At 45.2% G+C, this 15125-nt stretch overlaps 2 protein-coding genes across 2 annotated transcripts in view; both read right to left on the reverse strand.

Annotated features, from left to right (window-relative positions):
• Positions 1-15125, reverse strand: part of LOC129061500 (adhesion G protein-coupled receptor E2-like) — a 68078-nt gene that overhangs the window by 25068 nt on the left and 27885 nt on the right. The window lies entirely within an intron of this gene.
• Positions 5780-14486, reverse strand: LOC129061449 (double-strand-break repair protein rad21 homolog). Its single transcript, XM_054562123.1, is given in 6 exon segments — positions 5780-6040; positions 6042-6863; positions 6865-7689; positions 13729-13826; positions 14203-14294; positions 14350-14486. Coding segments are annotated over 6 exon segments (2235 nt in total).

A 15125-nucleotide genomic window follows, 5' to 3' on the forward strand; every position in this document is an offset into this window, starting at 1 on the left:
ACGGAGGCCTGGGATGACACGGCTCACCTCCTCGGACAAGCACGTGCAAATTACAACTAAACTACAGAACAAGCATCACTCAGGGTCCTCAGAAGTCAAACCAAATGGCTATCCTGGTCCCACGCCACATGTGGAAGTTAATACTCAGATATCAGAGCGAAGGTTCCCAGCCCAAGGTGCCAGGCCCAGGAACATAAGTGTTAACTTGTGCCTGTAAAAACCACTGGAGACTGAGGCTGAGGAAGGCAAACTGCTCGGGTCTCAGGCAGCTCCTCTTAAAGGGCCCGTGCACACACTTACTCAGACTCACTCCCTCTCAGCTCCAGCACAGGAGCAGAGGCTTGACTTGCCGGGAGAAACTGAGTTGTCTGGCATCAGGGCAAGAACCGGGAGGCAGCGTTCTCCCAGACAAAAGTGCTGGCAGAGGCCATTGTTCCTTTCCTGAGCCCTCCCACCCCCCAAACCCACAGAGCTGGCAGGCGGGCACCATACCTGACACTCCATCAACGGGGCTTACACTGTTTTCCCCACCGTGGTTATTCCCTCAGGCTATGTCCCACCCAACTTTTGGGACCACCTAGGCTGTTCCAGTGGCTTTTCCATACAAATGGCTTGTCTTGGCTCATGCTGCAGATCTTCCCAGATTCTCTCAAACAAACAGCCTCTGACCTCTGTGTGCTCTGTGCCTACTGGTAAGTGGTCCCAAGCTTGACACTAGCAGCAGCTAGCCTTGGTTTACAGCTTGGACACTCTTGGGCACCTCCAAGAGCAGTACAAGTAGCAGCCAGCTGTTGATTGCTCTGTCGCTTATTTGGGTAGCGCTGGGCTAATCCCCATGGGAAGCTGACTTTAGGCTGCACCTCCCGGGAGGCCCCAGAACATGCACACCCAGGGGACAACTACAGACCACGTCGGAGCACCACCACCAAACCACCTCCACAAGCGACACACCCATGGGGTGGATTCAGTGGGCACGAGAGCCCTACTGAAGCAGGTTCTGCTCTGTGGAGTGGGTCCTAGCACAGCCGATCCTCACAGTGGTTGGCTGTGGGTGGTCAGTGGTCACTGCCAGTCCTTGCAACTGATCAGCCTGAGTACAAATCCCTCCCATTGACTGGCCAGCAGCAGTCAAGGCTGGGCTGCAGGAAAGGAGTACACACAGCCCACATGGTAAGTGTACATCAAGTGCCCAGTTTGGGTGATAGGGGAACCTGTGCCACTCGACCCTATGGGACACTTACTACAATAGGTCACTCTACCAGCCAGGGTGTTGTGGCAGCTCTTCCTCATATCCAGAAACAAACACAGAGAATCTGCCAAAATGAGGAGACAAAGAAGAATGGCCCAAAGAAAGGAGTGGAGCAAAACTCCAGAGGGAGAACTAAATAAGCGGTCTGCTACACGCAGAGGTCAAAACACTGGTTCTAAGATGCTCAGTGATCTTAGTGAGGACGTCAACAGCATAAAAACAAGCGTGGAAGCCATAAAAAAGATTCAGTCAAAAACAAAGGCTCTACTAACGGAGGTGAACAACAGTTTACAGGGAATGAAGAGTAGATGGGATGGAGTCAAGAATCAAATCAGAGATTTAGAACATAAGACCGCAAAAAACACCCAATCAGGACAACAAGAAGAAAAAAGAATCCAAAAAAAGGAAAATAGTTTAAAAATCTTCTCGGACCACTTCCGGCATACCAACATTTGCATCACAGGGGTGCCAGGTGGAGAGAGCAAGAAATTGGAATCCCATTTGAAAAAATGATAACAGAAAACTCCCCTGACTTGGTGAACGAAATAGACATGTAAGTTCAGGAAGCTCAAACACTTCCAAATAAGATGGACCCAAAGAGGCCTATAACAAGATGCATCATAATTAAAATGCCAAACGTTAAGGACAGAGAGAGAATCTTAAAAGCAGCAAGAAAAAAAGCAGTTCCTTACCAACAGGGATGTTCCCATAAGATCGCTGGTTGATTTCTCAAGACAAACTGTGCAGGCCTGGCAGGGCTGGCAAGAAAAATTCAAAATAACGACAAGCAAGGAACTACAACCAAGGTTACTCCATCCAGCAATCCTATCATTTAGAATAAAAAGGCAGATAAACAGCAGCCCAGACAAGAAAAGGCAGAAGGAGTTCATCATCACCACATTAGTATTATATGAAATGTGAAAGGGTCTTCTAGAAAAAGAAGAAGGAGGAGGAGGAGGAGCAGCAGGAGGAGGAGGAGAAGGGGGAGGAGAAGAAGAAGGAGGAGGAGGAGAAGGAGGAGGAGGAGGAGGAGGAGGAGAACAACAACAACAACATTATGGACAATAGAGGAGAATCAAGATGACGGAGGAGCGAGTTGAAGTCAGTCTGACCTCCTCCAAGGACCAATCTGGAATTACAACTAAATTCTGCAGAAACCACCTGGAACAAACAACTGAACCACAGCAAGACAGGAGCCTTATTGCCTCGGACAGACAGAAGAATCAGCCTTAGCACAACCTAACTAGTAAGGAGTGCGGTAGAGACTCGAGAAGGCGGGTGGGGCACCCATGGGCAGCAGCACCAGAAGGATGATGAAACAGCCAGTTGGATGCTTCTGAGATGAGCTGGGTCTAAACCATAAGCGGGGATCTGCATCCTACAGCACCAGAGCCCAGAAAGTACACAGATAACAGCCAGCTGCGAAAAGTGGCAGGGTTGCTCTGTGCCAGAGACAGGCGGCTGGAGACGTTTCAAGGCCAACACAGACATTTTTATCTGCAGCCACTTACCCTTGTCTCCAGCAAAGGTAGGGGCAGAGTGGGCTAGAGACACCTGAGGAGAGACTGGGGAAGGAGGCTTTGGGGAGAGAACCGAGAGATCGGATGGAGGGATCCCGCAGCTGACTCCTCCCCCACACGGCAGCAGCCATTTGACTCGGGCAGACCACAACCCTGAGTGGCAGCAGTGTGAGAAGACCCAATAACCTGCCCCCAGGAGGGACTCTGCCCCACCCTGTGGTGTCTAAGCTGGCCTGCTGAAGGCATAGTAACTACATTAATAGCTGAAGGAGACAGCCACAGACAGTAGATTCCTGGAAGTCTCATACAGACTGCCTAAGGTCAGACAGGGCCAACATCTGACACCATCAGAGGCGGATCCACAAAGAAAAAGCAGCGGTCTCCTACAATAGAAGTTCACACCACAAAGTCAGGAAATCAAGACAGATCCATTTAAGAAGCGGAGGCAAAAAAGAAGAATCTCACAAATAATGGGAAGACAAAGAAATAACCCCCAGGCAAAGGGAAAGGAGGAATCCCCACAAAGAGAACTAAATAGAGGCAAGTAAGCCATCAGATATTGAGTTCAAAGCAATGGTTCTAAGGAAGCTCAATGAGCTCAGTGAGCTCAGAGAGAATTACAAAAAACAACAGGGAAACTACGAGGACCTTACCGCAACTATTTTAGCATGAAAAAGGACATAGAAGCTATCAATAGGACACAAAAGGAAATGAAGAACACAATATTGCATTGCAGAACACAGTAGAGGGAATCAAAAGTAGGCTAGATGAAGCTGAGGACCGAATCAGAGAGCTGGAGGACGAGGTAGAACAAAGCTCCCAGAAAGAGCAAGAAAATGAAAAAAGACTCAAAAAGAATGAAGAGGTGTTGAGAGAAATGCAGGACAACTTGAAACGTACTAATATCCGTATAATCGGGATACCAGAAGGAGAAGAGGAGGAGCAAGGCATAGAGAACCTGTTGGAAAAAGTGATGATGGGAAACTTCCCAGAGTGGAGGAGAGAAAAAGCCACACAGGTCCAGTCCCATTCAAGAGGAACCCAATGAGGCCCATTCCAAGACCCATCATCGTTAAAATGGCAAACGTCAAAGACAAACAGAGAATTCTAAAGCAAGCAAGGGAGAAAGAGGTAACAACATATAAGGGAGCCCCAATACAGCTAGCAGCTGACTTCTCAACAGAAACTGTACAAGCCAGAAGGGAATGGTAAGAAATATTCCAAGTCATGAAAAACAAAGGCCTGCAACCAAGACTGCTCTACCCAGCAAGGCTCTCAATTAAAATGGAAGGCAAAATAAGAAGTTCCCCAGACAAAAGAAGCTTCAAAGAATACACCCCCACCAAACCAACATTGCAAAATATGCTAAAGGGACTGCCTTAAGATGAAGAAAAAGAGTCTGTGAATACCCAGTTCCTTTCACAGTTCCCATTACAAGATATTACCAATATTTTTATACTTATTAATCTGATTGTGACAATGATGTGCTATTTTTTTTTTACAGCTTGTAACACAACTTTTATTAGAAAAGTTATACATAACATAGCATCAACTATTTTCAGGAACAATATTAAAACCCAATAAGCAACAAAAACCAGACTAACAAAATGCGTATAACGAGGAACTAATGACTTTTCTATAATCAAACATTCAATTATCTACAATGTCTTTTTACAAAGGGAGAAAAATGGTTTACAGGCACATTATATTGAAAATAAAGCTGCAATAGCAATTTTATACAATTACCATTCTCAAGAAAATCAATCATCAAAACAGTAATTACGCGTTCACAGATTTAAAACATTTCACTTACTTTTAAATTACTGGATATACACTGACGTCTGAGTTTCAAAAGTGATTTTTTTTTCCCCCCACAAAAGTGCCAAGACTTAAGCTAGAACTTTCAGTGTAATTTTGCCCTAAAAGGTTAAGACAGTTTGATAATCATAATAGTCACATTATTTCTGGTGCTATCTGGTCTGTTAATAATAAAGCCTTTATTGGGATGTTTCTCTTCACTTAAATTATAGCAAACTGGATACAGGATTTCTGTTGCAAAGCTATTAAAGTTCCAAACACGGAGTGTGCAGCGTTGGAAAAAGAGGTCAGTAATAAAACTTCTAATAAATATCAGAGAAGCCATTATTTTTGCAGCATCGTCTGCCTAAAGGTTAAGTCAACCAGGTGTACTATTTCCTCTCAGCCTGTCCTTGTAGTTGGCGTAGCAATTTTTATTTCCATGATTCGGATACTCGAATATATCCAAACATCTTTTTAAAACTTTGATTTATAGCTCCTGGAAAGGTATAAATGTTTAAGTTCATTCTACTCTAAGAAAGTCTATTTCTGCTCATTTTAGAGCCTGACTAAAACAACAGATTTCAGGATAGTAAGGTTCATTCAAAAGATTCATGGAATGATTTATAAAATAGAACACTTCTAACCAAGTCCTATCATTTTGTAGCTGAGGGGATGAGTTACAACACAATTTCCCACACCCCCTTGGTCATGACGGAATTACACTTTAAAAACAGATCTCGAGGACGATCCCTGGGCACCAGGCCTCAGTACAGAGGCCACCAAGAAGATTGCCAGTGTTACTGATGGGAAAAGACAATTTCCTTCTAAGACTCACACCAGAATTCTTAAACTGTCAGGCGTCTTTCCTGACAAGTTTTCCTTTCCAATGGAGAACACAGATAAAAATCCTGACTTTTGACTGCTACTCAACATTATTCCGTGCGCCAATATTGCACACATCTGTTCTGAACTGTTAAAATGATCTTCTGAGTCCTCGGGGTGCTTGTTTTCTCCATCAGAACACGGTCCACACGAGCAGTTTCCCTTAAAGAGGAAACTGATAAAACTGAAACACTGGAAAAAATTAAAAAGGCAGAGACTTTGTACAGACAAAAATTGGGACTTTCTTAAAGGGTTTTGTGTGCCCTACACACGGGGGCCATTTGTGCACACTCGTGAAATGAACACTAGCGACAGGCTTCTGAGCCGCTCAGATAATGTGGAACCTGGGTCCAGGTGTTGCAACGATGTCACTGTACGGCTCTTCCTGTGTCAGCTCAATAGCTTGCTGCTTTTTAAGAACCAAGAAACTGTAGGACTTTGCTGCGGCCTGCTTTCTGTTCGTGTTTCGACATAACTCAAGCAAACCGGTAGATTCAGCTCCAGTTTTAGCAAGAGCTTGCTGAAGGCCATGAAGCATCTGCTGAGTCCTTTTGTTCCATCTTCTTTCTTCTTGATCTTGATCACCCCCCCGAAGCATCTTCATCCTCCTCCTCCTCCTCGTCTTCTTTTTCCTTCTCTTTCTCCTTCTCCTTCTCGGGTAGAAGATCTAACTCTGGAATCAACTGACAGATATTTGGAGGCTCTCCTGGGGGCAGCTCTACAGGAGGTATTTCCATCTGCTCTACCTGCTGAGGAGGGATCACAGGCTCTGGGTCGATCTGGCTTGCTTTCCGCTTAACTCCCTGAGGTGGTGGTGGGGGCATGGCCGACTCATCCAAGTTTGTTCTGCTGGTCTCCATCACTGATTCCTGCAGGCGGCTTGGCTCTTCCAAAATGGGCTCATCGATAACATCACGCTGCTGATGTTGCTGTTGCTGGTCTTCTCTGGGAACCTCTGGATTTTCAAATTCTTTGAGGAATTCATCCAAATTATCAGCCTCTCCTCCTTTCCTCCTTGTTCTAAGATCTTCTGGAACTAGAGGTGTAAGACAGCGTGTAAAGAGCTTCAGTAGTCTATTATTCCACAAAGGCTGGGCAGGTAAGGAGAAGAGTTTTCCCACTCCCGCTGTCTCTTTCCACATCATCAATTTCTTGGTGGGCGGTGCCAGGTCCAAAGTGGTAACTATGTCGGGATAATCACTAAGTTGGGCTCTAATTGTCTTACTATCCAACTCTTTGACACTGTCAACAATCAGCTTCCTCTTCCTCTTGCCTTTTGTTTCTTTGACCGTGATGTCAACAGGTTCCAAAGCAAAGGCTTCTTCCTCATTCGGAACAAGTGTCGTCTGATCAGTCATACTTGGCATTGGTTCAGCAGGATCCACTGAATCGGGTCTGTCAGGCCCACCCATTTGATACATTATCATCCTCATCCCTATCATCAGGTGCAGGCTGTTCTGGCAACATGACCCCTGTCTCAGACAGGGCGGGAGGGTCATCGAAGATACCGCCATCATTATTACTAATAAGTTTGTCGTCGAATATGCCACCATCATTTCCTTCTCCGAAATTGTCATCCTTGTATTGGTCTTCATATTCTAAATGGTTAATTTTCTCATTCAGATTGCTGGTGCTCTGTTCAGGCTCCAACAGGAGGTGAGAAGCACTGGTGCTGACTAACATGTCATCATCCTCGAAAGCGCTTCCTTCTCTCATTATCTCACGATCATCCATCCCAAAGTCACCAAAATCATTTTCTTGCAGAATACTGATGTTCCCAACTTCTTCTCTCATCGTTCTCTCTTCCACCCTACTGTGGTTCAGGCTGAACTGCTGGGCCACATCGATGTCACCTAAGTCAGGCAGTGGCTGATCAAAGTCGTGAAATTCTTCAGGCAAAGTGATGGCTTTGTAAGCAGCTTCTCGGTTCTCCTCAGGCAGATCGACAGCACCTGGCCGAAAGGCCATCTTTATCTTAATGAATGCTTCATTACAGTCTGCAAGGAGGTATTTGGCTTTTCTGTGGTAGATTCGAACTACTCCCAGGAAGAGGTGCCCTGCTGTTCAGAGTGCCATCTTCACCTTTGGTGAGATGATGCTCTCCACGCTGCTCTCTAGATTACACTCAAACACATGGGCTTTGGTTAGCTTCTTCTCCCAGTGGGCCGCTAGCCAAATCTTGGCCAGAGGCCCTCTTTTACTGAGGACAAAATGTGCGTAGAACACTGTTCTGGTTGACTATGAAACAGGAGGAAACCTAGCTCTCCACCGGGAGTTGAGCCGACGGGGTGGCCTGGGGAGGGGAACGGGTCAGGGGCTGATGTGTCATTTTAATGGTTACTTTTTTATCTGTGGAAACTAAATCTGTTTTTTGTATATTTCTTGTCTATTTCTATTATTTTTAAAAAGCTTTCAATGATTTTTGGGTATTCTTTATCCATTTTTTGGTTAAAGGTTTGTAGAACCTTTAATTAAAAAAAAAAACAACTATTAACCCTTTTCTAGATGTGTAGCAAATACTTTCCTATTCCATTGCTTGTCCTTTAGTTTTTGTATATGTATATTACTTTATAGTCTTAAATGTTTACTATAGCCATATTGTCAATATTTTACTTTAAAGCTTCTGGGTTTGAATATTTTACTTCAGGTTAAGAAAAATATTATTTTGTATTTTCCCCTAAAACTCCTTAGATCTTACATACTGAAAACTCACCTGAACATTTTTTGTATAATGTGTGAAATAGGGCTCTATGTTTGTTTTATTTCAAGTAATCATGGTCCATGTACTTTATTTGTTGAATAAGCTTTATATTCCCCATTGATTTGAAATATCAATTTAATGATATATTACATTGTTAGATAGGTAGATTTGTTCCTAGAATTCTCATTGTAGTTCATTGATCTACTTGATTATTTCTGTGCTGGTGTCCTGTTGTTTTGACTGCTGAGACTTTAGAATGGACTTCAATGTGTTAATATTTTATAATGGATTTTGACATATAAAAAATAAATCAAATCAATCTGCATTTTAAAAACAAGACAGAAAGAAGGAACTCCTATCTTTTGCATAACATGGATTGAACTGGAGAATATTATGCTAAGTAAAACAAGCCAGTGGGTGAAAGATAAATACTCTATGATCGCACCTGTAAGTGGAATCTATTCAACAAAAGAAACTAACAAACAAAATAAACCACAGTCATGCAAACATGGAGCAGACTGAAAGTGACCAGAGGGGATGGGGAAAGAGGACAATGGAGGAAAGAAGGGACTAGACAAAGAGCATGTATGAATGGCCCATGGACATGGACAACAGAGTGGGACTTGACTGTGGGAGCGGAGGTGGGCGGGAGGAAAAAGGAGGAAAAATTGAGACAACTGTAATACAATAGACACGATTTAAAAATTAAAATAAAAATTACAAAAGGAAAAATATGAACAAAAAAGTGGTAATAAATACGTATCTCTCAATAACTGAATCATCAAAACAAACAAACAAGCAGTACGGAAACAGAATCATAGATACAGAGAGTATTTTCATGGTAGCCGGATGGGAGGAGTGTCAGGAGGTCTGCAGAAAGGTGAAGGGATTAAGAAATACAAATTGGTAGTTACAGAATAGTCATGGGGATGTAAAGTGCAGCGTAGGGAACAGAGCAGCCAAAGAACATACTCATATAGGCATGACCCACGGATATGAACAACAGTGTGGGGATTGCCTGAGGGAGTAAGGGGTAGTCTGGGTGGAGGGGGGCAAGGCGACTATTTGGGTAACTGTGATAGCATAAACAATAAAATACGATTTAAATTTAAAAAATTCCATCAGCACAACCATCTCCATCACGCTAGGCCAACATCTCTAAAACCTGGCAAGCCTAAAACTAAGGTGTTCTCTTTCTTCAACAACACGCAAAGGAGTTGTAGACTCCTATTATTAATAAGTAAAAATACTCCTGATATGTCTTTTTAAATGAGAAAAATATATCGCCCCCCCAAAACTTTTTCTAGTACTCCATATGGTACAATTACAGTGCTTTGTCCACCTTTCCTATATTTTCTGCGTTTCCTACATGGTCATGTATATTAGTCTGCTAGGGCTGCCATGACAAAACAGTATGGACCAGGCAGCTTAAACAACAGAAATTTCTTTTCTCAGGATTTTGGGGGCTCGACATCCAAGATTGAGGTTCTGGCAGGATTGTTTTCCGATGAGAGCTCTCTCGTGGTTTGTAGATGGCTGCCTCATCCCTGTGTCCTCACATGACCTTTTCTCTGTGTGTGTGTGGGTGGGGGAGTGGATATCTATGTAGATATGGACGAGAGAGAGAAAGACATCGATTGATTGAGATTACTGATGTGCTCTAATTCGAAAGCCCCAGCTCTTCTTCACCTTCTATTTCTCGGTCATGACACCACCACGGCCCTGTTCCTCTCACTCCTCCTTTGACCTGTGTCTCCTTCACAAAGTGCTGTTCCCAGTGCTGTGGACTCCAGAGATCACACAATCTCTGATGCGCCTTCCAGCACACAGAGATCTGTACACCTGTACAAGCCATCATGCGATTGCTGGACAGCTCCCAGATGGAGGCGGGAAACTCGGATAACAAAAACGTGGGGTAAGAAAGGCACCTCCAACCAGAAAACACTGTTGGGATGGAGACTGCCCAGAAGCCCCAAGGAACGGAGACACCAGCACCAGCTGCCGTTGGAAGAAGAGCTAAGGAATTTCAGGGTATTTTAAGAGGAAGAAATGGATGCGGCTACCCCCAGATGAAGACCGTTTCTGAGACTCACTTGCAGAATAAGCTTCCTCTCCCCACTTCCCTCTTGTTGGTGAAAAAACCCAGGCCCTGGCGTGGACTCCCCACCTTCCCTCGCTAAGGGGGCTGGGTGGGCACACTCACCTCTGGGGATCAGAGCTGCAGCTCCCAATGGCAACAGCAGCAGTACAGAAAGCTTTGGGGCAGAAAGACAGACAGGTGACAACAGTCAAGCTCCACATGGCCACTGCCTCCTCACTAGTCTCTGACCCTGCAGCACAGAGTTCCCAGCAGTGACTCCAGGCTCCTGATGTCAGGCTCCTGCACTTTGAATGGAGTCTGAAGTTCACTCGGCCTTCTTGCCCCCACCACCTCCTGGGACTTGCCTAGGAGTCAGTCCCCAACAGGCACAAACCTGCATGGAACCTTAGATGCAACAGGTAAGGAGACAGTATTCACAGACAGCTGATGCCAGGAACACATCTTAGGAACCGCAACCTCTCCCAGTGGAGGGGGTAGATCTTAAAGGAGAAAGTCCTTTAAGGTCAGAGTGCCTTTGCCCGGATCCAGGCATTAGTGGAAATCTGCTGCTGCTTTTTACAATTTCCCTCCCAGGATTACTGAGCTCCCTGTTTTGAGACATACAAGGAGAGAGCGGGTTTTGGAGTCAGACAGCTGGACCGAGCCCAGCTCCTCCACTTGGCACCAGAGCCTCCCAGTATCTGGTCCCTGTGTTCCCTCTGCATTCTTTTCCTGGCACGGAGGCTCATTTCTAAGTGAGAGATACAAGCGGATGGTCTAGGGCGTGTGAGCTGAGTGTGGAGATCTGAACGTCCTGTTGCCACTGGACCACATTTTGAACGTAAGATCCCCGTTCAACTCATGAACTGACAGGCGGCTGGTCTGTCTGGTTCTTTGGTCTCTGGGCTCCTTTGGTGTTTGGGGGCCCTTTCCACACATGGCCTTTTCAGGGAACCTGTGGCCAAACGAAGGAACACTGGGGCCACCAGAAGCTAGAAGAGGCAATGAAGGGTTTTCCCCCAGCGTTTCAGAGGAAGTTCGGTCCTGCTAACGCCTGAATTTCAGACTTCTGGTCTCCAGAATTGTGAGAGAATAAACTCCTGTTGTTTTTAGTCACCAAGTTTATGATGATGACACCAGCCACAGGAAATTAATGCAGCCTGTGACTTGGACCTGAGCGGAGGATGTAGGTTCTGGAGCGAGCCTGCTTGGGTGGGATTCCCACTTCATCACTTACTATCTGTGTGTGCCTCAATTTTCTCATCATAAAATTGAGGTAATAACAGCGCTTCCTACACAGGGCTGTGGTATGCATTAAATGAGTAACACTCATAAACTACTTAAGTAATACAACATTGTATGTGCTCAGTAAGTGTTAATCTCTATTAGTATTGATAATGTTAGCATCAATGTTACCATACACATCAGTCCAAACACCAAGGACTCTCCCCCATTGACCAAGATGGCCCAGGGGGAGGGTCTTACCTGCAAAAAGCTGGACAGATAGTTGGGTAGAAAAAACCCTCCCTTCGCTATCCCTCTGACAACCGCAGGCTTGAGCAGGAAGGGGCATGGTCTTTGAGATCGGAGTCTACCTCTTTCCCTTTGCACCAACACCTGTCTCACAGGTTTTGTTGTGGCAGGCAGCCGAACCTGCCTCTGGATTACATTAATACTCTAATGCAGTGTCAGGGGGTGAAATCCACTCTCTTCAACTTTAAAAGGAATCAGTTATGACTGAGTCTGTTTCCAGGAATCTAGTCCAAATTTTTCTTTTCGAGAGTGGAATTCGAAGCTCCTTAGCAATTTCTTTTCCTGTTTCCCATCCTGCCCTTTTCTCAAATGTGACCCACAAAGTAGGAAATATATGAGTCCTGGCCTTGTATATAACATGTGATTTCACAAGTTGGTTTACATCATGAACTCTTGAGTGTATCGTATGTAAACATCAATCTTTGAACTCTGAGAAGGCACTAGTGCTTCTCAGAGTTGTGCTTCTTTCACAATCTCCATAGTGTTTAAGCAAAAGTTTTATAAACAGAAGTTGCCCAACAGACATGGCCACTAGTCAGAAACTGCATTTCCCATAGCAGACTAATAAGAACTAAAACTAGGTGAGTGACGAATGTTTTCTCAAAATCAGGAAACAAATTACAAAGCATATATTGATCATCTACTGTATGTTAGCTATTCTACCAGGCACCAGAGAGAAAAAAAGAATAAAAACTAAAGTTAATATCTTAAGAAAGTCCCTCTCAATTTTACACACTTGTCTTCATATCATCCCATGACTGTTAACACATCTGGTGAGGGAGAGGTCATAGATTTCTGGGAATTAACCCTATTGCAATAATCAAAGGAGTGGGTAGAAAAGTGAAAAATCTCCATATAACCTCCAACACTTTCCCTTGACCCAAGTGTCAGCCTCTTCCCTCTGAGAAGCTAACATATGCAATGAAATCTTGTTTTCCCCCCATTATTCTTTCATTTCCCCCAAATAATGCAAAAACAACTCAGGAAAAAAGAAAAAAGTGGCAGGGATTCTCCAAGTGGATGAAACAGTTCTCACATTATACTGGGTATAGAACACATTCAATGAGGTTCAGGAAGGGCACAGATCATAACTTCCCAGCGTAATGAATCATGACATAAACATCTGCAGTCCCCCCAAAAGTTTCCTCCACATCCTCTCAAGGCAGCCACTCTTCAGACTTTTCTCAGCATTCATTAGCTGTTCCTGTTCATGAACATTCCCAGATCGTTTGACATCGGCCATACATGTGGTTATACTTCTACCTACGTGGGAGAAATCGTAAATAGCTGCTTCTCATGGTGCAGAGGCAATCAAGCCCAGCTGGAGAGAACCTTCTATCTTGGGTTCAAGTAAAAAATATTCCTGACCAAATAAATGATGAGGGGAATCCATATGTATGGGTTTTCCAGATAAGCTCACATAGGAAACATCTAACAGAGATGCTTTTTCCCTCATGTTTTCTCAGATCCACAATTCTGTTTTTTCAGGTCTTCACCCAAGGATATGTTTATTGATTAGAGAGAGAGAGAAAAATCAGTTGGTTGTTTCCCATACATTCCCTAATGGCGGATCAAACCTGCAACCTAGGTATGTGCCCCTGAGTGGGAATCGAGCCCGTGACCTTTTTGTGCATGGGACAACACTCCAGCAGCCTGGCCAGGGCCAAATTCTGCTTTCTTTCTTCTTTTTTCAGAGTTTGCTTAATTATTTTTAGAGAGAGGGAAAGGAAGGAAAAAGAGACGGACAGAAACATAGATGTGCAAGAGAAACATCAATGGGCTGCCCTCCTCACCCCACACCCCAGGCAGGGACCTGGCCCTCAACCTAGGCATGTGCCCTGACCGGGAATCGAACCAGCAAATTTTGGTTTGTAGGACGACGCCCAATCCACTGAACCACATCGCTCAGGGCCAAGTTCTGTTTTTCATTCTTGGCATTACAGCGACTGTACAGCCAGCCTACCTGGTGGTGGCCCCCATTTCCAATTGATAAGGACGCAAAGGATGCGACTGTGTCCCCAAAAGGAAGCTTCACGACTAGCTCACTACGGCCTTCCGACTCTGTAAGATGGGCATCAATCTGTGGGTCATTCAATAAGACAGCTTGCCTGAAGTCACAAAACGAGCCACTGGCAGGGCCAAGAATCAGATTCTTAGCTCTTTACTGCGAAAGCCTGTGCTTCTTTCTCTCTTGTATAATTTGTGTAACCAGAGTGGATGCAAAGGAAACAGGAAATAAAAACGTAATTTAGGCTGAACCCGACTCTGACTTCTGGTTTGGATGGAGAAATGCAGTGGGCTTTGCTGCCACCACAGCAAAACAGCGGAGTTAAAAACAAAACAACGTAACTTTCTTGACACCCTCAGAGAGCTCAAGCCACAAGCCACTGACTGGCCTGAAATCTAGGGGAAGAGAGGTGGACAGAGTGCTGATCACCTGTGGCGCAGGATGGAGACAGCGCCACCACACAAGAGGGTAAGGTTTCTGCTAAAAGTTCTAACCAGTTGCTGAAGGCCAGGTGCAGGCTGCTGTAAGAGGAGAGAGACAGAGCCTCAGATGGCGCGCGAGTTCTCACCCACTTACAGGCTCCACTTGGCCACCACCAGGCCCTCGTGAGGAAGACGGGGCGCAGGGCCGGAGCTGGGAGGAAGCCTCCCCTCAGCCAGATCCACACGGTCATCAAGTGCATGTTCTCTTTTCCACGTTACCACAGGCGACATTTTTGCCAGTGGTTCCCCTGCCACGTCGCCTTTTCCTAAACTCGAGAAGCAGTTTCTTCACCATGTCTCCGGCCAGTAAGTGTCTTCGCTCCTTTTCAGCTGCTTTCTTGCTGTCAAATTCTAAAGTCTATGCCACAGTTTAAGTTCTGTGGCAGCAGCATCCTCTTTCTGACACGAACTTCCGTAGTTTTCTATCCCGACACAACCACCTCATGTACTCGTGGTCCTGTGAGTCGGCAATCTGAGTTGAGCTCAGCTGGGCAGTTCTGATGGCCTCACCTAGGGTCACTCATCAACCTCGGTCACCTGGTGGCTTGCCTGGGGCCAGGTGATCAAAGGTGGCTTCCTTACATGTCTAGTGGTCGGTGCTGACCACCAGCAACAGCCCCCTCTCCCTGTGGCCTCTCAGTTAGGAGGCTGACCCTGGCTTCTTCACACCTTGCTCTTAAGAGTCTTAACCACAGCTAAAACAGGGCAAACCCCAATGTGCGTTTTCCGAGTCTTGGCTTCCATCATGTTTGGTAATGTTCCATTGGCTAAAAAAAATCATGTGAGCAAGCTTATCTGTAACAGGGCACAGTCAGGGCCCCCCCAAAGGGTATTTGGAAGGGGTCCAGAGATTGGGGTGTCCAAGAAAAA

This window comes from Pteronotus mesoamericanus, unplaced genomic scaffold, assembly GCF_021234165.1.
Source record: "Pteronotus mesoamericanus isolate MK-2021 breed Mesoamerican mustached bat unplaced genomic scaffold, CSHL_Meso_final scaffold_636, whole genome shotgun sequence".
Taxonomy (NCBI): domain Eukaryota; kingdom Metazoa; phylum Chordata; class Mammalia; order Chiroptera; family Mormoopidae; genus Pteronotus; species Pteronotus mesoamericanus.